Source organism: Lissotriton helveticus, chromosome 7 (genome assembly GCF_964261635.1).
Source record: "Lissotriton helveticus chromosome 7, aLisHel1.1, whole genome shotgun sequence".
NCBI lineage: Eukaryota > Metazoa > Chordata > Amphibia > Caudata > Salamandridae > Lissotriton > Lissotriton helveticus.
In genome coordinates, this window is record NC_136068.1 from 1684634226 (window position 1) to 1684660503 (window position 26278).

A 26278-nucleotide genomic window follows, 5' to 3' on the forward strand; every position below is an offset into this window, starting at 1 on the left:
GCTAGTTTAGCATATCCATTTAAAAATGTGAACTAAGGGTGTACTTCATGTTATCTACGGCTATAAAATAAGTATTTTTATGCGCTGTTTTTTTATATAGCGCAACCTCGCCCCGAATGTATTGGTGTGCTTTACATGAACACTAGTCACATCACACAACACACATTTTTGGTAGGCACGGAGAGATTAGCTGCTTTGTCTTGAATCACTTGACGTGCTCATCTTTACTCTGGACGTCATCCTACCAAAGCTTGCAGTGTTCATTTAATGTGTTCTAAGTAAACGCCTCTAATTAAATCTGTCTGTCTCGCGCTCGGCAGGCCGGCTTCGCTTATTTGATAACCTTCCAGTTTTTCCTCCTGTCATTCATGTGCCCTCGTTGCAGCAAAAGCAATGCATCCTCTGGTAAACGCATTTCAAATTAAATTAACGCGACTGCTGTACCGGTAATGCCCATTTCCATTCTACAGATCTTCACAGCTGTGACCGAAGTCCCGCAGCACAGGCAGTGAAGTCCGAAGTCCCGCAGCACAGGCAGTGAAGTCCGAAGTCCCGCAGCACAGGCAGTGAAGTGCTGTGGAATGTTTCTAATAAAAAACAAGCATTGTTCGCGCCTCGCGACTAGCCAATAACTAGATGAAACAAGAAAGAACAAGCGCGTGCCTCAGCAGCAGGGGAGGAGACATGTGCGATGTCCTTGCGGGAGCGTGCGACCATATGGTGCCACCAGATGGCGCCGCGCGCTCCCTCAAGGAAATCTCCGGTTGTGCACACGTTTGCATTGCAAGCAATGCAACGCGTGCACTTCTTTGCTGAAAAAAGCGATGGCGATGGCATTAGGTCTCTCCTATGCAGCATGCATTTGCGCTGCGTAGGCAAGACCCAAAAATGACTTGGGCCATTTTTCCAGCACCAGGACTTACAAAAACATATTTTATAAGTACTTGCCTTATATCTACAGGAACCCCACCCCATGTGCAACTAGGGGAGACTTTAGGGGTTCGGAATCTTTAGAAATATTGCAATTCTCCTTTTACTGTGCTCCTAGCATCAAAGTCGAATTTGAGCATCACTTTACCACAATGTGGGGAGTGAAATATGAAATTTCACTTTACCCAGGCATATAAAAACGCATTTTATAAGGGTGTACCTTATAGATAACTGACCCCACTCCCACCCCTGGGATACCTAGGGGAGACCCTGGGGGTCCCTAATATGCCAGAATATTGTAGGTTACCCATTTGTAAGTGCCCCTACCACCAAAGTCGAGTTAAGGCACAATTTTCTTTTTAAAAGCAGTCCTGGCACCCAGTGCTACTTTTAAACTGACCTCAGGCTTCAGCAGTGCACACATGCAAGTGCAGAGAAAGCTGCTGGCCTCAACTGCCATGCCCCAGGGTAGTGGGGATTCTAGGTAGTTTCAATCCCCTGCTCTATTATATACTAGGGGCTTATGGGGTTGGTCATAACAATTACAGGGGTACCCCACCATACCATAGTGTATCCTTGTGTATGTTAGGTGTTTTAACTGTATTCTAATGTGTTCCTTTCAGCTTAGCACTGGCCCTGGGCCTGGTTAGGCGGAGCCCAGGGTCAGTCAAAATTAGTTACCACCAGCACCAGTCAGCAACAAGTTGGGGGGTGCCCAGGGCACAGGATGACTTTGCAACATATACTCATCCATACCTCATTGTCTAGGCATATTATTTGTACACACTTTTGGACAAGCGCACACTCTCATGTTTTTCCCCTTGGGAAGTTTGTGCCTGTTGAGATTCATCTAGCAGGCCATATTGTCTTCTGCTCTGGCCCCACACTGTTCTTGGAAGGGTTTTGCCTCACATTGTACCCCTTTTTCCCTATTCTATGGTTGGTACTTGGTGCTTGATGTGTGTGCCTTGAGCGTTGCCATATATTTTCGGACTGTGCCATGGATTTCCTGCATAGGTGTATTGCTTTGACAGTGTTCTGTTTTTCATATGTCCATTTACGCCTTTGAATATCTTTTGTTAAACGAGTCTTTCGACGGTGTGGTGTCCACCCTTTCACTTACAGAAAAAAAAACTGTGAGGAGAAAGGAAGGGAGAGAGACCCAGAATAAAGTGTTCTCCATGTTGGAGATCCTTCTTCGTTTAACATCTGCCTCATTTTTCTAGGGATTACCGTGCTTGGGTTAAAGGGGTTTCTGTCTGGTGGCCCTTCTTTATTGCTCTTGTTAGGGCAGTAGCGTTGTGTTCTTTCTTACCATTGTTAGTGTACTTGGGCTTCACATACGGCATCCTGACTGGGGTCAGGTGAGTTTGAGTAGGATTTCGTCCATTCCTTGCTGGTATTGCGTGATCCTCTTCTTGGGCAAGGCGCTGTAGCTCCAAGACTGTGTCCTGTGCAATTGATGCATCTCTTTCCCACCTGGCGGGGGAGAATTCGTTCATTTTGTTGTGCTTGGACGGATTCCATTTGCACTTTTTATTCATATCTTAGTTTCTTCTTTCCACTTAGAAGTTTGCTTGGCTTCTCTAGTGGCCATGTTCTTTCACCTAGATAGATGCCATCCTCTGGTTAGTCGGTGGGGTGGCTCATTCCTCTTTTATACATATTTCAGACCCCTCTGCCTATTCTCGTGTCCATGTACCCAAGTTCCAATGGAGCCAATAATCCTTTGTTTAATTGGATCTATGCCTATCTTCCTTGGAGTTGGATTACAATCGGTGTCTGTACTTCGGAACCCATATGCCTGAGGAAACACACTCCTTATTCTTGGTGCATATTCCTTGCTTACTTTTTTGTTGTGGTCGATACCACCTTTGGAAGACATCTCTCTCTTTTGCTAACCCTTTCCCACTGAGGTGTGGTCAATCAAAATCTTTGTCAGCTCCTCCTCCTGGACCTATTGTTGGATTGGTTTGCAGACCCTCCTAGTTTATGGCTATGGTATCTAATTCACACATTACACAATCTGCAGCTAGATGTCTCTATCAGATGAACAAGTTACTTACCTTCTGTAACAATGTATCTGGTAGAGATATAGTCTAGCCGCAGATTCCTTAACGCCCCACCCATCCTTAATGCTCTGTGAATGACATTTAAGTCTGCTTTTGGTATTTTTAGTTCACTTACTTTGTGATTCTAGGGCCTTTAGTGTAGTAGTGTTACCCCCGCCCCACCCACCCCTCTCCGCCCCCTCTTTTCCTTATTCTCATTCTGTTCAGGCAGGGTTCTCCAGATCTGCTGATCGGGTCTCTTTGACCTTATATGGAGTTTTTTCCACCCTTTCCTTTTGGGGTATGGTCAAGTTCCACACTTCCCTCCTGGTGTAGGGTTAAGGGAGTTAGAGGTGTTTTTCTTGTGTACTGGGTAATGCGCCTCTGGGCACTGTCCTCCATGGTTTGTCCTTCATTGACTTTTTGGCCTTTTCCTCAAAGGTCTTCGCTGGTATTATCTTATCCTTCTTTTACCCTCTTTCGTTTGTTGTTTTGAAATGTTTTTCCTCTTTTTAGCACACTGTTTCCACAGCCAGTTTCGATGTCTCTCTGCGGTCCGAAGCGGATATCTGTGTGCCAAGCGGACTGTTATGGTTCCACTAACGTCATATCCAGAGTCGATGTCGTAGAGACCCATGCAGCATCATCCCATGTCGCTCAGAGGTACTGCTGAGAAAATATTTTCTGAATCCAGTCTGGACAATTCACAATTTAAGGAATCTGCAGCTACACTAGGTCTCTACCAGATACATCCTTACCAAAGGTAAATAACTTGTCCTTTAGAGCTATGTTATCTTTTAGGTTTTGGTGTGCAATGACTACTTTTTAGTAATGTGACCATCAATTAATTAAAAATTACAAAATATATTTTGTAGACTTTCTCCCACGACAAATGCACACAGTAACAGCGTGCTTTGACAGATTTATTTATTACGTTTTGTAGACCGCTTACTTTCAAAAAGATTCAGGCTTCGCTTTCACCACACTTCTTTTGAGTAATGTTTGTTTGCTTTCTTTTAATCCCTTCCATGCTCAAGCTCGTCATGCAGTACACTGCTCGTGTGCTGATGACGAGCTGAGCTCGTCATGAACAATGGGAAAAATGAGTGCCAGCACTCAGGGGGAAACGCTGTAGCATTGATGGTGTTAAAGCAGAGCCGTTCAAACAATTGTTTGCATGGATCCACGCATTACCAGCGTGATTTTGTTTCAGCTACAATAACGGATTATGCTTTTCATATTACCATGCATAGTAATTATATTTTTTGGAGCCTTATTCTTTTAACGTCTTAGACTGCACTTAGTTCTTAATATAACACAAGCATATTTGTGAAAACACCTTTTACTAAATTTATATTGAGGGAGCATACATGACTAGGAATCTGTTACTCATTCCTTTTCTTTACTTTATCTTAGCTTTGTCATGTTTATTCCATAGAACCGCACCTGCACTATGTGGATGTAACTCCCCAAAAAATGTGTATTTTTGCCTCCCATTTACACAGGTGATCAGCTTATCTCTTTTTAGGTAGAGCCTATAGCACATGCACTGCTCACTTTGTGAGGCATGCAGTATTCACTATGGAGTGAAAGCTCAGTGGAAGCTCCGCCCACTCTCTGCTCATCTTTTTCATTGGTTTAGTTCCTAAATGCTGCCTTTCGATTGGTTTTAGGCTTGTTAGTCCCTCCTTATAACGACCATGTCGTCATTTGTATCCTTCCAGGGCTACTGGCCCCGTTACTTGGAGTGTTGCACAGTATGTTTTATTTAGACTGTGAGCACTATTTTCTTTCCGTGCCTCCCCCCACTGCCCCCACGCCCGTTTGCAATGCAATAGGTCTTGCGTAAATGCAAGTCCTATTGCATTGCAAATGCTTGTATGTTTAATTTCTGGTTGGCTAAAGTGCATGGCTGCCACCTAGTGTCAATCTCAGATATTACACTTCAACTTTGTTCTAACAAATTCCTCCAGCAACAGACCCGTAGAAATATATGGTATTTCTTTCTAACAACTCCGTCCCAGTATGTTACAGTTGCACATTTCCACGTTTCGCAGCAAACACTGCAGCTTAGCAATTTTATTTTACAGTTGCGCATTTCCACGTTTTGCACCAAGTACTGCAGCTTAACAATTTCTTCAGGTATATTCCAGGAGTTTAGATTTTCTGAAATTTACCAGGGCAAAAATGCCTGATGAAAAGCGGAAAATGCTAACTTTTGTGTAGTAGTCACCAAAACCCACACTATACCAAAATAATACCTGATACAATCTTAACACCCCAGATTTGATTGCGTACAGTATTTATTGCATCCGATATCGGGCATTTTATAATGAAGTCCTTCTCCTGTTTGAAGCAAGTGAAATCTCATGGCGGAATAACAGTGTTTCTGATGTACTCATTTTCCATTGGGCTCCATAATCAATGTTTTAAGGATTTAATATCATCTCTAGCATGGTCTTTACTACCGAGCACATGTAACAAAGGCATTTACAGGTGATTTCTACTGATGGAGAAACAAAGTATATTTCTTGGTTTCTGCGTATAGTAAGTGACGAGTAAAAAATATTTGCTAGCATTCGCGCCAAGAATTTTCAATTCTATTAAGGACACAAAGGCGAGGATTATGCTTTCTCTTGCTTTAACTGTAAATCACAGCAGCCAATGTAAAACTTTCAATAGTAACAAAACTACATTGTCCATGATACTTTGCATCAGTCACACCCTCTCAGCCTCCAATAAGAGCCATCAACACAGTCCCATCACCCTCTTTCTTTGCTCAAACTCAAAAGTCCACTATAATTCAACAAAGTGATCCAATAACATCCTCCAATATGGAAGTTTAACAGGAAACCAAAGATCCACATAGAGACTTCAACGTGAAGAATCCTCTATTCAGATTTCTTGTCTGCTCCTAGAAGAACAAGCATTGAAAATGCAATAGGTCTCGCCTTTGATTAAGTTAAATTGCTTTGCTAATGGTATTGTGTAGCAAAGCAAATGGCTTTAACTTAATGAAAGGCGAGACCTATTGCATTTTTAATGCTTGTTTTTAGGGAAAAGCAACCTCCTATGAAAACTTTGCTTTCTGGCCCAATTATAAGGCCTGGTTCAGCAAGGAAGGCCTGTGTATAGAACAAAGCTATAAAGCGCCAGAAGGAAAGATCCTGAAGGCATCAGAAACCTACTGGGAGCTGAATCTTGGTGATTGGAAAGTTTCTATGGCGGTGAATCACAGGAATGATGTTAGCAACTGGATCTCAGTCACTCCACCGACTTGTAGGACTGAATATTAAACAGTGGTCAGCCATTTCTTTAGCTGGTGCAAGCTGGAAAACTATTGGGGGAAGACTTCCTCAAACACCACACTGGCCGTCCATCAAGCACACGATTGGCAGGCAAGGTATGCAGAGAAAAGATGTCAAATTATGTCAGCAACAGTGAGTCCAGAAAAATTGATAAATCCACCTTCAGAAGCAGTCAAGCACCTAAAGGATGAAATCACGGTTCTTGAAAACCCCTCTGAAAGCAATACCAAAAGGAACAACGAGGAGCAGTAAGTAAAAACATAGAATAAAAGAAGCATACCAGTTATTGTAAATGCAAGGGGTAAAGAAGGCAATGAAGATGGAACTCTCGAAGCAATAAGATGGACTCTAGTGAGGTTTATCCACCATCAAATAAAGTTTCCATCTCATAACTCTCTGATTGACCCAGCAAAGAACAGCTACTATAATGTTTGAGGAACTGTATCACAATACGTTGGAAACCCCAATACTAATCGCTTGGTGTAGCTCATTCTACAGTGGTGCAGATGCCCAAAAAAGCAGGGCTCAGTGATGCAACTCCAGTGCCATCACTCACTTGTTTTCGACCTAAACCCCTATGTACTCCAGGGTAAAAGATGAAGATCTACCGTGGCACTCATCAAATGCTGAGGAAAGCGCAACACACAAGAAGGCTCAGAGCGGCCATGCGAGATAAGTAATATGGTTTTGTAGCGATTCTGAGTCAGAGGAGTGGCCGCAAACACTGCCACTACACTGTAAAATGTGCAAATGTGTTCTACAACCTGCAAGCACAACCAAGAAGGTAGATGCACTAAGGGGGACAATGCTGAAGCATACATTTCTAAAATGTGGAGAAACTAGAAACAGATGAGTTGGACCATGCAGCACTGCAGAACCAAACTGGGACTTGAAGGACCAAATCAGTAGCGAAGAACCCAGCGATTCAAAAAAGCAGGTGGGAAGAGTTCAGAAAAATATAGACTAAGTCCACAGACTGTCTTATAGGTCCCAGAAGAGGTTTGCAAGAAAAGAAGCCGATGAGTTGGGAAGAAACCCTGGTTCCATATAGTTTGGAAGCCATCGAGGGTTCAGGAAGAATACTAGAGGATGCCACCATGCATGCCAGTTTGGCTTCAGTACTTCTAGTGCATGTTTTTCTTGGAGCCTGCCACTGACCAACCAGACTTGTGACTGACAAAACTAGCTTCCTAGACACCCACAGAGTGCTGGTAGGCCTGCCAATACCGTGGCCATTAACAAACAGGCCTTGATGTACGTTTATGACACTAATTGTTGATTCCCTTTAATTTGCTGCCATCCACTACGTCATCCAAGGAGCGGAGGATTGTTTTCTGCTTTTTACTTTAAAATAAACGTTGAACTGCAAATGGCACATTTACTTGCATGCAACATAAGAAGTCTTGTGTCTTTACGTGGGCATTTGATAACTCCTTTAACTTTAAGAGCTTGAGTGCGTCCTTTTGTAAGAAGATAATGCATCACTTGGCTTTATGTAACAGTAACATTTACATGCAGGGCACTGAAGCATGTCAACTGGGACTACTTAAGCGGCGGAGGGACCTACACCACAGGTCCGGGCTCCATTCGAATCCATGTCTTGCTCTAACATTAATGAGCAGAAACCGTGTGCCGTGTGCCAGGTGGCAAGTGTCTGCAGCTCCGCGAGCTGCAGGTGGCACAGTGAGCTTCGTAGCAACTGGCTCAATTAAAGCAGCGCATAGATTACATTCAGGTGCGAGGCCCCCACAGCCGTTTCCATGGCAACCTGAGTGACAGTTCGGCCCAACCTCAAAAAGAAAACACAAACAATCTGTCTCTTCCGTCACGTTTAATGCGGTGTGTAATAAATAGAAATCACTTTTGAGGATCAGAAATGTAATTTTCCCTCAAATACCCATGGTGCTGTAGAAGAAAATGAGTCACGAATGTTCAGGGTTCGTCTTGTTCACACTGGCTGAACGGGGCTCAGGGTGGAATGGATCTCTGTCTGTGCTAATGGAGTGCAGCGTTTAACAACAGTGGGGACCCCTGGTTAGGCTGCCGCTACCTGTAATTGTTTTTATATAGCGCTTACCCCCAACCCCCCCACCCCCTCTCCGGAGCAGGTGTTGTAGCGCTTTTTCAGCTAGTAGCACACTATGGAACCCAAAAGGATTAGTGGTGAATTAGTATATGAAAATATGTATACAGTATTAGTATAGGGAGATACGAGTTAATTGGAGCGGAGACATGTGAGTCTGTTAGTTTGATTGTAAGTCCTTGCATATCACACAATCGTTATCTCTGGTAGAATGCGAAGGATGTGTTTACTTTAATAAGCGCAGGCTGGTGCATACTCTATCTGAGTGACTAATGCAGTTGAAATTAGTTTCCCATCTTTTACTTTTGTGTAACAGTCTTTTAAAGGACACTTAACACCGTATAAAATTTTGTTAAGTGGAAGCTGCCCTACCACACCGGTTACTCTTATCAAACAATTCCTCGCCGGGCTGCTGCGTTGCCTGCGACGACCCGGAAGCGGTTGGGCAGGTGGCCAATCCCATCGCGGCCCCAACCGGAAGTCCCGCCCCATCGCGACGAGAGAGGGAGAGAGAAACTGCTACCCGAGGAGCCACGAAGGCTCCTGATTGAGTCCCGGTCCCGAGATGGGGGACCGGGTGAAGAGCGGCCGGGCGCATGGGGAAGGCGGGGCTCTCATGTGGTGAGAGAGCCCCGCAAAGCGCTACCGCCGCCCGAGAGGCAGAACCGCCGCCGAGCACCACCAGAACAGGTGAGTGTGTTGAGGGAGAGGAGGGGTGTGTGTCTGTTTGAGTGTGTGTGTGCGTGCGTCTGTCTGTCTGTGTGCGCGTGTGTCTGTTTAAGGGGGGGTGCGTGTGTGTATGCAGTGTGTGTATGGCTGTGTATGTGCGTATGCGTGAGTGAGGCTTTGTTTGCGAATGGGAATGTGAGGCACGGCGACGTGCGCGCTCCCGAGGTTAAATCTCGGCCAGGAAAAGCGCGTGGAACTCTGCTGTCCACATTCCCCCAAAAGTAACTACATAAGTTGTCTCGCCATAGACAGCAAAGCTTTGCTTTGCTTTCGTCTAGGCGAGACCTAAAAACATGAGCAACCCGTAATTTCTGTTTATTGTGAAACTTTTTAACATGACATTATATACGGGTGGGTAAGCATGTACAATGATATTGTAACATAGCCGGTGGGATAATCCTCGCCTTCGTGTCCTTAATAGAATTGAAAATTCTTGTCGCGAATGCTAGCAAGTTTTTTATTCTATTACAGGACTGGAAGCTTTGGATCATGCTAGTTTAACGCTGACAGATGTTATATCTCCTACCGGCTTATAATAAAACTGTTTAAACGTTGATTCAGATGACCAATCAGCTCAACGCATAATGTCCTGGATGTTAGCACCCAACTTTTAGGATTTAGAGGCCATAGCACCTGGCACAGAATGTGCACCAAACATTTGAATGTCAATACCTGCTTCTTGCATAACGTATCAAAGCCATCTGGCTATCGTAGCAGCCGACACAGGCTTAAAGGGTTTTTGCAATGCAATTAAAAGTTGGGTAGAACCCTCTGGTCTCAAAGAACGAGTACATTCCTCATAGGTTTTTAAACATTGTACAACACATAATGTTTCATTGCTAGGAAAAGAATTATACTCAATATGTCTTGATAGTCTTTGTACGTCCTGTGATAGTAAAGGAAGCTCCTTCTGGAGTAAATACTCTACCTGTAATGTCCAGAGCCCACACGTCCGATGAACGCAGACAGGAAGATAAACATAAAAGCATAGCCAATTTGACAAATAACTGCTTTCTAGATAGAAGATTGTTTGCAGGCCAACTAGGGAAATGACCATGGAAGCATCCCATAAACCTGAATACTTCCGTCTAGGAGGTTTAGCTACTCGTATGCCTTTAAGGAAATTTACAATATGGGGTAAGTCTGCCCAAACGGGATCCATATGCTGTTCCATGCACCAACCTACCCAGCCTTTCCAGGCTGAAGAGTATTGTTTCTTATTTGAAGGAGCCCATGCCTGTTTGATGAAGGCTGTGGCTGTCTCTGAAAATCCCAGCATTTCCCACTGTTGCCGGAAAGCCCCCATGCCATCAGCGACAGTCGCCCCGAGAGAATCAAGGGATGTTGTTCCTTGTGAGGGCCCAGGAGTAGAGACTCCGACCACGGAAGCATCCTGGAGAGGTCGCAGCTCATCTCCAGCAACACTGGGAATCAGGGTTGCGACCTCCACAGGGGCGTCATTAGAATCACTTCCGCTTGCTGTTTGAAAATGTACGATGTCACTCTGGGGATCGTAAGGAAAGGTGGAAACGCATAATTCAAAGCTCCTGACCAATCCTGAAGGAAGGCGTCTGTTGCCTTCCCAACTTGTTGATATACCTCACCGCTGAAATGTTGTCTGCTTGGGAGAGAGTGTCCGAATCACAAAGGAACACGCAGGGAGTTCCAGACAATTGATATGTAGCGACAGTTCTTGGGGAGACCACCTTCCGCCTGTGGAAATGTCTCTGCAACACGCTTCCCAGCGACTGCAATCGGATTTGATGGTAACCTCTGGCTGCGATCCGAAAATCACTCTGCCGTTCCACGCTACCACTTGGCCCAGCCACCACTGCATCTCCTCTCTCACTTCTTGTGACAACGGAACCAGATCTGTATAAGACAGACCTTTCTGTAGATGTTGGATCTTTTACCTCTGCAGGGACCTGTAATGTAGAGGTCCCAGAAAAATTGCTTGAATGGAGGATGCCAGTAGGCCTACTACCATGGCAATGGCTCAGAGAGAGACCACCTGCTTGTTGAGGATTGCCAAAATCTCCTTCTTGATGTCTTTCCATTTCGTTTTGGGAAGGCTCAACTGGGCCGCTTGGAAGTCTATCACGAAACCCAGAAAATCTATTGTCTGAGTCGGACAAAGAGCTGACTTGTGCTGGTTGATTACAAACCCCAGACTCTGCAATAGAGACATCGTCATTTGAAGGTGCTGAGAAGCTAACTCTGGACTGTGTGCCATGATCAGGATGTCGTCCAGATAGATAATCATGAGAACACCCTGCTCCCGCAGGTGGGCCACAAGAGGCTTCATCACCATGGTGAAGCACCAAGGAGCCGAGGAAAGCTCGAAAGCAAGGGAAAATACTCGAACCATTGACCTCGCCATTGAAATTTGAGGAAGCGCCGATGTGGCGGAAAAATGGGAATGGATAGATAGGCATCTTTGAGATCTAGCCTGACCATCCTGTCTCCTTTTTTTAGTAAATCCGCCAAAAGATGGATCCCTTCCATCTTGAAATGTTTGTAAATGAGAAATGGATTGAACTCTCTCAAATTCAGGACAAGTCTGTGGCCACCACCCTTTTGCTGAACTAAGAAAATATTGCTGCAAAAGCCGTGATACCTGTTGTTGCATGTTGTTATTGCTTGTTGTTGCAGCAATTCGGCTATTTCGCTGTCTATAAAAGCACATTCAGGTTGGGAAACATGGAGTGTTCTGGGCCGTGTGTCCTGACGGGGAGATCCATGGAACCCCTAAACTGTTTGTATTACCCATGCGTCCTGTTTCAAGTTTCGCCAATTTTTAAAAAAAACTGTGTCTAACCCCCCCCCATGGTAACAGAGAGATATCTGTAACGCTTACCTGAAGAATTTCGCCCTTGGAAACCTGCTCTATTCCCACCGTTGTGGAAACAGAGTCTGTTGAATCGGCGACGAGTGGGATAGAAGGTGCCCCCTCTTGTTGAATCCCACTCTCCTCTGCCGCGCCCATAGTTGCCTCAAAGGGGACCGGGTTTGTAGAAACAGCCTGACGACCGTCCCCTGCCTCGTCCGTCCCGGTTGAAAAGGCCTTGTTGGAAGATTCTGTTAATGACAGATTGAGTTTTGTCAAGCGATGTAAATGTCCCCACATACATCTTTGCCAAAGGCCCAATAACGTTGAGATACTTATCTTGACACCCGCGCCAGGTGCGTTCGATCCTTCTTGGGATCGTTAGCAAACTTTTTGAGAAATGTGAGAAGACTAACTTCGATTTCGGGAGTTTCAGCTGCCTTGTCCGGCAGATCGGGTCGAGAGCACTCTGACCATAGTCGATTGCGCACTACCTTGTCAAACCCTTTGCGAATGTTCTCGTGTAAATATCGGTAACCTCCAGGGCTGGAGCCCAATCGGAAGAGCGGAGATGCACAATGTCACTAGGGTTGAATGTAAAAGGAGTATTAGACGGAATATCGGGAGTTGATGAATCTACTTTCCCAGATTTCTTACTGGGAGGGGCCTCCTCATTGGTTGGGGTAGTGTCTGTGTCTGAAGTTGGTGGTGTCTGTATCAGTATACACCCTTTGTTTGCTCTTTGCCTTGGCACCTGTGGAATACCCATGATCTCCAGCCTGAGTTTGCGATAGCAAACCTAAAACACTAGCATGAGGCTATTGACTCTCTTTCGCAACGCTTTTATCCGGAGGGTTATCAAGCTTGGGTTTGTCCTTACCAAACCCATGGTGTTTGGCAAAACTTTCAAGCTGCTTAGTAATTGTTTTTAATGCAGCTGCCAATGCTTGTTGCACAGTGTTTAGTACTGTGCTTTATATAGCCTTGTTCACTGAGGAGTGGACCGAGGCGTCCAGAGCCTCAACAATGTTGTCCTCAAGGTCAGTCTCCTGCTGTCCCTCATAATAAACTTCCTTGTCATCAACTTCGTATCTCACCCACTCTTCCATCTTAGATTAATAATATATATATATATATGTATATATATGTATATGTATGTATATGTATATATATAATCAGTTACTAGAGGATTATTGGGGGTGCAGCCCACTTGCACACAATAGGATTGATTTTAATAGAGTACCAAAGCCCCCTCAGCAAAGCTGCAGTCAGATTGTTGCAGCCCTTAAAAAGGCGTAGAAGCCAAATAAATATATATAAGGAGCGTGTGCCACTCCGCCAAGGCGATGACTCTTACTGCCGATCAGGCGTCTAGCTCCGGCAAACTCTCTGTCTAAAAGCGGTAAAACTTTCCTATTTGGGACAATCTCGACGTGCGCAGCCCAATGCCAACCCAAATAGAGCCCAAAATGTGCCCAAGGGGCCAAGTTGTGCTGCGCACGTCGCCTGTGAACCATACGGCTCCTGCGGTGTTTTCGTGCGATGAGGGGAGCCCAGAACACCAGCGCACGCTCGCGCGACCGAAGGACGGTCAAAACAACCGCAAGAGCGGTCCGGTACTCGCGCGCTGGATAGCGCAAACTTCAAAGGCTAAAGCGCCGCAGCGCCGTCATCCCGGACAGGGGCCCCTCACTGTGCGCGATGCGCGCAATCACCAAAATTGTATAACAGGGCAACCAAAATCACAAGAACGCTCACAATGCTTAATGAGTAATAATAGGCATAAATACATCAGATAATAATGACATTCAATCCCAACTCTGCGCACAGCGCTCTAACAAGCACAATAGTCTCAACAAGTGTCATAAAGTCAATCAATATATAGTGAGGCAGAACTTAGCTCTGCTGTGAGCAGCAAAGAAAGAGGATGATGGGACTGTGTTGATGGCTCTTACTGGGGTTTAAGAGGGCATGACTGATGCAAAGCATCATGGACAATGTAGTTTTGTTACTATTGAACGTTTTTCATTGGCTGCTGTGATTTACAGTAAAAGAAAGAGAAAGCATAATCCGAAGGCTCCTGTCCTGTAACAGAAATTGTGCTAGGCGCAGCCCATGTTTGACGTCCTGCAACCACATAGAATTATGGCGCCCCACTGCCACATTTTCTGTTCCACGCTGTACAGGTGTGGAAAACACCTCCGGGTCACTGCGAGCGCAGAATGACCCTGAAGAGGAAAACACTCCGCATCGGTCTGGGCGTGGTGCCTGGCAATGCGCCGACTGAGCGTGCTTGTGTCATATGAGCTCTTCATACTGTGTCCTCTGCACCGATCCGTTACTAATGAGACAGGTACACAATATGGCTGCTCCACTAACATAGACAGTGCATGTTCCGTTCCTCCCCTTATGAGGATGACAATAAATATCGGAGGATTCCTTGATGCTGGGGGAGTGTTTGCCAGAAGAGCAGACAGTGAAGAGGCAACGGAAGAACAGAAAATAAGGTTTTCAAGATATCAAAAAAAGTGTTTGCTGTGGTAACCTCGCAACACCAATTTTTCTAATTAAGAGATATAAATGTATGACCTTCCGATTAGTTGTTGCACATCATTTCAATCAGAACAGTTACCTTGTTAAAAATAGGTGTGGAACTGCATAGTGGCCTTTGAATACATGGGCAAAACAATATCCATCAACAAAAACCTCAATGGAGTGTATGGTAAGATCCTTTGCTCAGGAGGGAAAAGATTTTTAATATAGAGGTAAAGTGATGCACTCTCCCCAGTCAGACCTTATAAACAAATATCCCATACCTGATTTCTTTTCTCTGATGAAATGAAATATGTTTTCTAGTTATTACCCTGCTGGTAAAAAAGAAATCTTTGGTAGACCCTCACCCACTCTAGTAGTGGCATGCTTCACCATGTGGGTCTCATACTGGTCATAATAGCTGGATGGGCTCAACGATATTCCAGGGAGCACTTTCAATATTATTTAAGTTGTGGTCCCAAATAGGTAATGAAAATACCTCAAACAACCTAGGTATTCTTTTAATAATGGTTGTTTGGGTATAAATAGAGTATAACTCAAGTATATGTGGGACATCTCATTGTTGGGTCACCAGACAGAAAATACCCCAAAGACTTTGCACTTGGATAAGCTAGAAAACAGGCCAATAGAAAATATAGACATGCGGTAAAAGAGCAAATGCTTCTGAAGTTAGGGGAATCAGTTGTGCGGAACCAGCCACAATAGGACTAGCCCTAGCAGCAGAACTTACCAGTCCGTAGAAGCAGAGATAAAGATCTATCCTGTGCAGAAGCAAGCTGTTTGGCAAGTGCAGTTGTTACGACTATTTCACCTACACTTAAGTTCGCTCTCGGCCTACTTATCACATTTGTTACCTATATACACTTACCTTCTTAATATTTTTGGCATGATAAAATGGAAGTCAATATTCAGACATACAACCACATTCTACACTTTAACACAGCCTAACCATGTTATTAAAATATTGTAAACAGCAACCTGGTATTCATTAGATTTATTTCCTTCTCCATCTGATAGTTCATGCGGCAGCAAATGCTCAGAAAATACCAGTCATTCAAATCCACAACTCTATTCCAATAAAAAGCTTTTCCTTTCAGAACTGCATCCGTTTCCCAATTGTTCCTACATATATTTCCAGCTCTCAACCAAAAGCAGCTCAAAGTCTCAAATTCCCACTAGCACAATAGAATCCACCCATTCTGATGACTCAAAAGGCTTTATAATCCCCCAATGACACAATTCCCTCGACATCCTAGACAAATCTTATCTAACACTAAGTGAAACACTGCGTAATGTATGCTAGACATGATGGATATTCTCCTTAAGTCTGATTTAATGAAGAAACCTACAATATTACCTAAATGTTCTATGACACATCCTTGTATTTTGCCAGAACTTCTTCAATACCATGTGTTACCTAAGGGCACAAGAGATTGGATTTTCAGTACCTGTATACAATATCATGGAATCATTTCAATGGTAATGCCCACCTAATAAACGTTGCCCTTTTTAGGGCTCGGGCCTAAGCCACCACGAAGTGGAGGCGGAGCTTCCGAGCTCTTATGTCTTTAAAAAAAAAATGCAGAAAGGAGTCCGGCTGGCACATTCCTTAGTTTTTTATGGCATCTGCCTAGTGATTCGTCTTCGCTGCGCTGTGTATTTAGTAGCGTTGACGTGATAGGCTGTAAGTAATTTACGCGTGCCCGATGTGGCATATTCTGTGCGAGAACGAGCACGGCAGAGTGATTAATCTTAATTAGGAGCTGTCAGAGTGCCCGTGTAATGCAATCCAGATGGTTAAGAGAGGTGTCCTGCTTGAACTTTACACACATCACGAGCGCTGACTCCTTCTCAGTTCTTATTTCTCGCTGTGTGATTCACTGCCGTGTGAAGTGGAGGGGGCAGCAGGGCAGAGCGTGTGCCTAAGGCTCGGAGATTTCTGGACTCGATGTCTGGCGCGGGGATGCTTATCTATGCCCCTGCGGAATGTGCTCGACCAGCCAACCACGGAGGGCCGGCGCGGCGGAGGCCTGGCCTAGGGCAATGTGTTAGTTCTGCAGATGCTGTACCTGTAATTGCCCGAGTAGGACCGGAGCCTCGTCAGCCGCATGTCATTCGGCCTACTACAGGGAATTTATAAAGGTGGGGAACAGTCGACCGCATATTAGGCGATTTCGAGAGCACAATATGCGTCAGAGCACTTGAAATGGTATTAGGGCTGGGTCAGAGTCCGTCTTAAGGGAGATAATAGTTTCAGAATCAGCACTGTCAAGGGCTAGTCTGCAAAACCCCTCCCTGTTTTTCCGAAAATGTGCCCCGATTCTGAATGGCTTAGTCGGTCTCTGTCCAGAGGAACATGTTCCTGCTAAACAGGAAAAACGTCCATCCTGTCCCACTCTGCTACCGGCCCATTAGGCGCAGTGCTCAGAAAGAGCCGTTCCCAGCAATCTCAGGGGTCGGCATTACTTGGGTGAGCATGCTTGTTTGGAGGGCAGAGGAGAAGCGGAAGCAATTAGGACAATCTGCAAAGAAAAAGCACACACAAATTCATAGCAGGAAACCATCACCATCAACGCATCAGCCTCCCACCTCGATAACACACACAAAATATTCTAGAAATTGTATAGCCAGTAACTAACTTTTTAGGACTGCCATTACCCAAGACCTACTGATTTGAACAAACATTTTATGTTTAATACACTTACTAACAGGACTTTTTAAAGAGCCCTCTTCATGCATTACCCCGTTATTGTGTCATTCACGTTTCTTCCCGGCCACTACATATGACTTTGCAGAAATTGACCCACTAAAGCCATTGCTAACTTCCCAGTAACTGCCCTTGCACATCCATGAAGTAGTTCCGTTCACTGCCAGTAATAAACGCAATACGTGCTTTCTGAGAACAATTGTTTTTATATATTAGCCAATTTAGTGAAGCCAATGCATATCTACAGGCTAGCGATGACAGTGCATATCTACAGGCTAGCGATGACAGAGCATATCTACAGGCTAGCGATGACAGTACATATCTACAGGATAGCAATGACAGCGCATATCTACAGGATAGCAATGACAGCGCGTGGAGAAGCGTGGCTCAGGGGTTAGAGGCAGCAGACCCGGAAGCTGAGATCGGTCCTGGACCAGGGTTCAATTCCCCGCCTCGGCGGGTCTTGGGCTAAAAATTCCACGGACTCGATAATTCTCGCCCCGGTGCTTCCTCGTCTCACGGGTTCACACTCTGCGACTCTGGGCAATAGCTTGCTTAATCTCCACAACGGCCCCTCGCGGCGGGATGCCTGACTTTCACCTTGTGGATACCCTGCTATCTCACAGGGGAATACCAGGAAGGGTTTGGCTACTGGAATAGTGGTAATTTTTACTAGGTTACGGCGCCACAGGGAGGTGTACACTTTTCTTGTATACAAGTGATCGGTTACTAATGTTTAAACGGTGCTACAAGGAGAAGAGAACCACTTTCCCTCTTCTAGTTAGGCAATGCCACAAAATGCTTGGTACTCCTTAGCACACGTTTGGTATTTTACGTTATTGATATATACAAGTGTTTCCACAATACATTCGTACAGCAAAAAAAAAAAAATTCTTAATCCTTTTGTTCAGGGTTGGTTGTTGTTTATTGCAGGAGACGTCACAGCCAACACGTGTTTCGTCGTTTTGGGGAATGTAACCCACGACTTTTTCAAGGCTATTCTCCAATGCTGCTTTTCGTTGTTATTTGAGGTGATAATTCCAACCCTCAAAGGGGTTCTAGTGGGTATGTCGTGGGTATTATGGAAGCTTCGTTGATGTGTAGACCAAAAATAATGGTTCACTCTTTGTAAGCTTATCGTAGTGGTCTTCACGGGAAGTTATTCGTCCCTTCTGCTTCATATAAGTCGCAGTGTTTGTGAAGGGTTCCCTAAGCAAGCGCCGGGAAACCCACTGCGGGTAGCTGTGCGCTATATAAGCTCAACTACATTTACATTTACATATCTACAGGCTAGTGAAGCCAATGCATATCTACAGGCTAGCGATGACGGTGCATATCTACAGGCTAGTGAAGCCAATGCATATCTACAGGCTAGCGATGACAGTGCATATCTGCAGGCTAGTGAAGCCAATGCATATCTACAGGCTAGCGATGACAGTGCATATCTACAGGCTAGCGATGACAGAGCATATCTACAGGCTAGCGATGACAGAGCATATCTACAGGCTAGCGATGACAGTGCATATCTACAGGCTAGCGATGATAATGCATATTTACAGGCTAGCGATGACAGCGCATATCTACAGGCTAGCGATGACAGTGCATATCTACAGGCTAGCGATGACAGAGCATATCTACAGGCTAGCGATGACAGTGCATATCTACAGGCTAGCGATGACAGTGCATATCTACAGGCTAGTGAAGCCAATGCATATCTACAGGCTAGTGAAGCCAATGCATATCTACAGGCTAGCGATGACAGTGCATATCTACAGGCTAGCGATGACAGTGCATATCTACAGGCTAGCGATGATAATGCATATCTACAGGCTCGCGACGACAGCGCATATCTACAGGATAGCAATGACAGAGCATATCTACAGGCTAGCGATGACAGTGCATATCTACAGGCTAGTGAAGCCAATGCATATCTACAGGCTAGCGATGACAGTGCATATCTACAGGCTAGCGATAACAGAGCATATCTACAGGCTAGCGATGACAGTGCATATCTACAGGCTTGCGATGACAATGCATATCTACAGGCTAGCGATGACAGTGCATATCTACAGGCTAGTGAAGCCAATGCATATCTACAGGCTAGTGATGACAGTGCATATCTACAGGCTAGCGATGACAGAGCATATCTACAGGCTAGCGATGACAGAGCATATCTACAGGCTAGCGATGACAGTGCATATCTACAGGCTAGCGATGATAATGCATATCTACAGGCTAGCGACGACAGCGCATATCTACAGGATAGTAATGACAGCGCATATCTACAGGCTAGCGATGACAGAGCATATCTACAGGCTAGCGATGACAGTGCATATCTACAGGCTAGTATAGCCAATGCATATCTACAGGCTAGCGATGACAGTGCATATCTACAGGCTAGCGATGACCGAGCATATCTACAGGCTAGCGATGACAGTGCATATCTACAGGCTAGCGATGACAGAGCATATCTACAGGCTAGCGGTGACAGTGCATATCTACAGGCTTGTGAAGCCAATGCATATCTACAGGCTAGCGATGACAGCGATGACAGTGCATATCTACAGGCTAGTGAAGCCAATGCATATCTACAGGCTAGCGATGACAGTGCATATCTACAGGCTAGCGATGACAGAGCATATCTACAGGCTAGCGATGACAGTGCATATCTACAGGCTAGCGATGACAGTGCATATCTACAGGCTAGCGATGACAGTGCATATCTACAGGCTAGCGATGATAATGCATATCTACAGGCTAGCGATGACAGCGCATATCTACAGGATAGCAATGACAGCGCATATCTACAGGCTAGTGAAGCCAATGCATATCTACAGGCTAGCGATGACAGTGCATATCTACAGGCTAGTGAAGCCAATGCATATCTACAGGCTAGCGATGACAGTGCATATCTACAGGCTAGCGATGACAGAGCATATCTACAGGCTAGCGATGACAGTGCATATGTACAGGCTAGCGATGATAATGCATATCTACAGGCTAGCGACGACAGCGCATATCTACAGGATAGCAATGACAGCGCATATCTACAGGCTAGCGATGACAGTGCATATCTACAGGCTAGCGATGACGGTGCATATCTACAGGCTAGTGAAGCCAATGCATATCTACAGGCTAGCGATGACAGTGCATATCTACAGGCTAGCGATGACAGTGCATACACTCACAAGGAGACCACAGCCAGCTGAGGTGCAATCTTCTCCCACTCACAAGAACGACATCACATGCAGCAGCAGTGCAAGCTTCTTACACTCACAAGGAGACCACAGGCAGCAGAGGTGCAAGCTTCTCACACTCACAAGAAGGACATCACAGGCAAGTGGTGCAATATTCGCACACTCACAAGGAGATCACTGGCAGTACACACCACATGAACACACTCCATAACACATAGCAACAATACATTGGCATTTACAATGCCATTAGCTCAAACTCAAATAAATCCGAGCCCGATTGCATTTCTAATGCTTGTTATACTTCTAGACACCTTACCAAAGAACTGGTTGTTTTTAAATTGAATGCAGGAAATCATATAACCATCATGTTAATACATTTTCTCCAATAAAAAAAAATCATATCAGGTTTCCGAAGTTCTCTATCATGCCACTTTTCTTTGAAAACATATTTCATCAATAACAATGTTTAGGGAAGCTGAACTCATCCATAATAATGCAACTCTTTGGGGGAATGTAAAGTTATTCATCCACTCGATGACTGACTTCTGAAATGAAACAATATTTTCCAAAATCTATATTAGGAGGGGTGGGTACATTTGTGTCTCCTGAATTACAGTCCCTTTGAAATCCAAATTGCCTTTGTTGTTGCCCTAGATAGAGTTGTGTTTGTGTACAAAATGACCAAACGTGTGTCACATATAGTACACCTTCAAAATAGTAGGACAACATTTGTAATTAGCTGCATGTAATGTTGAACCGCAATGATAGCAAATGCGACCTGAGTCATTCCTTCATCTTTGCCTTCAAGTTTGAACTCCGAAATGCTGGTCCCAACGTGCTCCTTCTTCATTCTCCATACCAGATGTGGCTACCAAGGCTTGCTTTGGTCCTCACAGCTGCAGCAACAAGGACACAGTCAACTCATCTGAACAGCCTGACATCTGTGGGCATTTCTCTTGGTCACACCTTAGTGGCATATACACTGTCCCTTTTACTTGCAGATTCTTCACCTTCAGAATCCATCATTTGGTTCAAACTGACTTCTTCCCCTTCTTCTCCAAAGGCACTTTTCTTCAAGTTTTCCATTGTCGTCTATGGAGGTGTCTGACACCTATTCACCCCTATGCACATGGCTTCCCTTGTGTAGGTAACCTGGTCTTGGGGGCATCCACAGATGTGGTGGCTCTCCAACCTTCGGTACTCTAAGGAAATTCTTTAAGGTCCTCTAGGAAGGGTCCTTATTCTGCAAAACTACAACCACAACTTCTCCATTGACTTTCATTGGGCACGCAGCTCTGTACTCACTTTGCACACAGCCTCCGTTGGAATCCCGGCTAATAACCTTAGGTGGCTCTTTGTGTCCCTGGCTGCTCTGGGATTTCTGGTCCAAGACCCGTCTTCTCCTGCAGTTCGATGTCCACTTTCATAATATACGGTTTGGTCTCCCCTGGGGACTACTGCATTTTGTGCTATTTACCTTATTGCAATTAAATTATTATTTTGTGTTTGTGTTGCTATCTTGTGATAGGAGATATACCAATGTGTTAATGAGTGTGTGGTTTCCTTTCATTTAGCTGGCATGGTAAGGTTAAACCTGTAAAACAAGCTGCTTAACACTCCTTCAAGATAAACCTGAAGGGTGCTCTCTACACCTACCACTTTGAGAGCCTTCTATTGTTATCAAAGACCACTAACATCACCATACATTGCCTGGATTGTTGCAAGGTGCATCACTTAAATAAGTGTACACATATATTAAGCAGCTTCCTACGCCTGCAGTTGGCACTTAGCTCTGTTTGTCACTATTTTATTTCATACTTTAAAAACCTGTTAACTTTGGTTCTACTTATTGGACTTTTGTTGTTTTGTTGTTATTACATTTAATAAAACATTCTCTATTATTCCAAATTGCTTTGGGATGTTTCTTGTTTTACGTTTTGCCCTGGGCAATGCTACCAGAGGGTGATCACAGGTTTATTTTGTGATTCTAGTGGTTTACCCTGACTAAAGTTGATATTATAAATATGAAGTGGGTTTTCACACCCCATAACTAATACTCAAATTTCTTTAAGAGACTTAGACACTGAAGTGGGGACAGAGAAGAAAAGTCTCCTTCAGCAATTTGATTAGCACTTTTGCTGAGAGGAGCTGCTGATTAGTCTTCCTATTGCACTGAAATTTAGAAGAAGGGTGTGAAATGTGGGGGTGGGATTTCTGTTGTTCAAGGCGAAAGGGACCCTTTAGGTGAGACCAGCTTTCTGTCTTTCCCCTGATCACTGTTCGGTGTGGCTGTTAATAGACAGGTGCAGATGGCTCACACCTCTTTTTCCCTCTGCTCTGGGTGCTCCAGGCTAGACACGACGCTATAACGAGGACCATCGCTCTACACATACTGTGTCTAGAGAACAGCCTGCAAAAGACTCTTGAAAGGAGAAACACTGCAAACTGGTTCTGAAAGTGCAATTGATTTCCATCTCTTGTCTGCTTTAGCTGTATTAAAGTAGGAGCCACTGACTCACATGTTTTTCCAGTTCTAAGCTATCTTTCACCAAGAAAGGAGGGGCTCCATTGATTACTCAGAGGTCTGCTGTACAACCATAACTGATGTCTGCTGGACAGCCAGGTTCTTAAAGGTGAAGAGATATCATGTGAAGTCTTACCTTGCTAGAATAAGCTGTACCTATGACCTGAAGTCCTTGTAATCAAGCCTGCTTGCTTCAAGGGTGAAGAATACTGCCAACACTGCAGAATGTGTGACTATTAATGGAATGTTAAAAGAAACAAGACTACCATGCGGAGAGGGTCTGCCAGGAGAAGGAATCTGCTGAGAGTGATGTGTGAGCATTACGAGAGGTGGATACAATGTCTTCAGAATTGCAGTACCAATGGGTCATCGCAGATCCGTGACTGCTGTGCAAGAAGAGCAACTGAGGCTGACCTTATCTCTGTAACCAGCAGATGTGCCTGCTGCAGAGTTCACCACCCTGGCCAAAAACGCCCCCCTGACTACACCCCTACCATCACCAAGAAGTATGACCTGACTGTCGTTGCTGCTGCATTCCAAAAGATTGGCCTTCAGCTACTGTTGTTCTGCAGTTTCCATCATCATGGCAGGCCACCTGCTATTCATCACAGTACGATTCAGGGGGCGATTGGCCCCACCAACGCCAAAGGCTTGTGCTCTCTGAAGACTGTAGCTTCTGCTGCCAAACCCTCCTGCTGCCTCACCAGAATCAGGGCTGCTCCTGCAACCACCAAATCCTCAGAACAATGAAGCCCTGTTTAGCTGTTTTCCCTGCTGGCTAGATCTGAATTGTGGTGAGACTGTGTTTAGGGAATGTACTAAACTGAACACTATAATTACTTAACTGGGGTTCTCTGACCTAAACCTTGATAGTACTGCACAAACACTTTACTCTTAGGGAGACCTGTCTTGTGACAAGAGAGGGGGACCTGGGTAAGGAGAAAGGGTGGGTGGTATCCCAAGGTGCTGGAGCCCAAACGCCAGTTCATTTTATTGTACCTGGTGATATACCTGAGGGATATTCCATTTTCAGTATGAGTATTAAAAGTACTTTTCTTTTTTTAATTAAAGGGCTTGGTATGGCAATCGGTTATTGCGCAGCTTGGTGGATGTTGAACACTGAGCTTATGGACCCCTACACTTCCTCCCTGAGAAGCCTTTAACGGCTCACAGTACTACCACTGAATTTGGCCCAGTTTCCAGAGCCATAGTAAGACAGACCCGCGAGATCAGAGGCAAATGCCTGCAATCTCACAGTCAGTATCCACATGCAAATCTATACCAGCGTCATCATGGCTGTCGCCATCAATGCATGCTTCTGACTTCTCAAAATCTACAAGATCCTATTCCATTTTGCCCCCCCCATTTAAAATAAATCTGTTGTTTTTCACTCAGTTCTTTCTATTCATTACTTGCATCCTGTTGATTATGTCCACAATATAATCCTTCATGTCACTGCCTGCACACTCTATACCTGCACCTTCCGCAAACAGAGAAGTATGATGGCTTTTGACAGGCAGTACGTCTCTTTAAAGTTTCTACAGCCTGGTTTTCATAATTTTCTTCATCATTTCCTCCCATCTTGCACAAAGCACCACCACCTACTCCCCTCACAGTCATGTAGGCTACCATGCCATTCAGCTCTCCACCCACAAGCTCCAACCTGAGCCCTTGCATCTTTCCACTCGAACAACACTTGTACTAAGGGCCACAGTATCAATTATTACATTCAAACCAGAAGTCAGTAGCTTTCTTCTGTAAATGGAAGGATAGGCTAGAGACAAACCCATCCCTGTGTCAGACCCTGGTAATATTTAGGTTTACTGTATTAGAGTGTCAATCTCCTGTTCATCACCATTCCCATGTGTCTTTTGCATACCCCTACTATTGTACTTTACTGATTTACCATATAAGTGAAACTGACCGTATTCTGAAACCTTTCTACGTCACTTCTGATTGAAATACTCAATATAAATTGTAAATGCAAACATAGGCTCTGCACCAGCCATAGCGGCTTACATAGGCATTATTTTAATAGGTAAACCATAGAATTTCTATCACGGCATTCATCCGTCTGTATGAAAGACTAGTTAAAGTTTAGGCCACTGTCTTCTCTGTTTCAGAAGGGAAAACCCTTTGGACTGGCAGCAGATGTTGGCTGTGGGACTGGGCAGACTACATGTGTGCTGGCACCTCACTTCGAGAAAGTGGTTGGAACGGACATCAGTGAAGCTCAGATAAAGGAGGCCAAGAAGATGTCTAGTCCTCCCAACGTATCCTTTCAGTAAGTTATCTACATCCCCTGGCATGAAGACTGGTCTGTGCCAAAGCCATGCAAAGTAGACTTGACTCTGGGCCAAATTTGAATTGGTACTTAATGTGCTATAACAGCAGCCTGCTTTGTCATTGATAATTTCTCATCTGGACACAAGGCATTTCTAAAGAATGATACATCTTTCAACAAGGCAGTTGGGTTGCACTGACTTTCTTTCCACATTTTCACTCCTTAGATGGCAAGTCTTATGGTGAACTTTTGAGGTGTACTTATAACCTGCGGATTGAGTAGAATTGTACAGTTCTTGCTTCTTGATTTTCAATTTTGTAATAAGATTTTCTGATGGATACTTTTGACAGCAAATTATTCATCTCATCATCCGAAAGTGCCACACTGGATCCGGAAAAACTTTCATCCGCAATGCTCCGTGTCACCAGATAGCGCAGTGCGGCTCCACATTGACTCCATACTGCCCTGGAAGTGATGGAGCTGAACCGCATATAAGCAACACCCCTGACTCTAGAATGTATTTCCTTCCTTTCCGCACCTTCCGAAACTGATCGAGATCGCCACTCCCCATTTGTTAGCCTTCCGACCACTCATAAAAACCAGAACTAAATCCATTGAAAGATGTTCCCTTCTCAGACTGTAAGTTTCAAACCATTTATAGCTGTATACCCTCATGAGGTGTTCCTCTGGTGCTCGTGCTCAGGACATGACTTGAAGTTGTGCGATAAGTGTGTCTTCATGCACCTAAAGGCAATCCAGGACTGGGAAGCGAAGCTGTATGGCACTGCACTCAAGATCTTGTTAGACTCGCAAAAGTTGCTCTCCAAGTCACAGGCATAGAGTCACTCCCAGTATCAAGGTTGTTCCCGCAAGAGGTCGAATTTGTGGTGAAAGTCCTGCTGTAAGTGAAAATCGAAGTCCACATACAGGCACAAGAAAGTGAAGCAGGGCTGTACTTCATCCCACCACTCTATGTTCGAAGAAAAGGCACGAGGGCATCTCAATGTTCGTCTGTCTCCTTCCAGATCTCCAGTTGTAGAGCTGATTCCACAGTTGGTCCTAGTGCACCACAAATTCTCTGAGCC

General features: G+C 44.7%; 1 protein-coding gene across 2 annotated transcripts in view; it reads left to right on the forward strand.

Moving 5' to 3' along the window:
• Positions 1 to 26278, forward strand: part of LOC144770659 (putative methyltransferase DDB_G0268948) — a 241386-nt gene that overhangs the window by 91274 nt on the left and 123834 nt on the right. For both annotated transcript variants that reach the window (XM_078655368.1, XM_078655369.1), the window contains exon 3: positions 25033 to 25193. In XM_078655368.1, coding sequence (XP_078511494.1) covers positions 25033 to 25193 — 161 coding nt within the window. The remainder of the gene's footprint in view (positions 1 to 25032; positions 25194 to 26278) is intronic.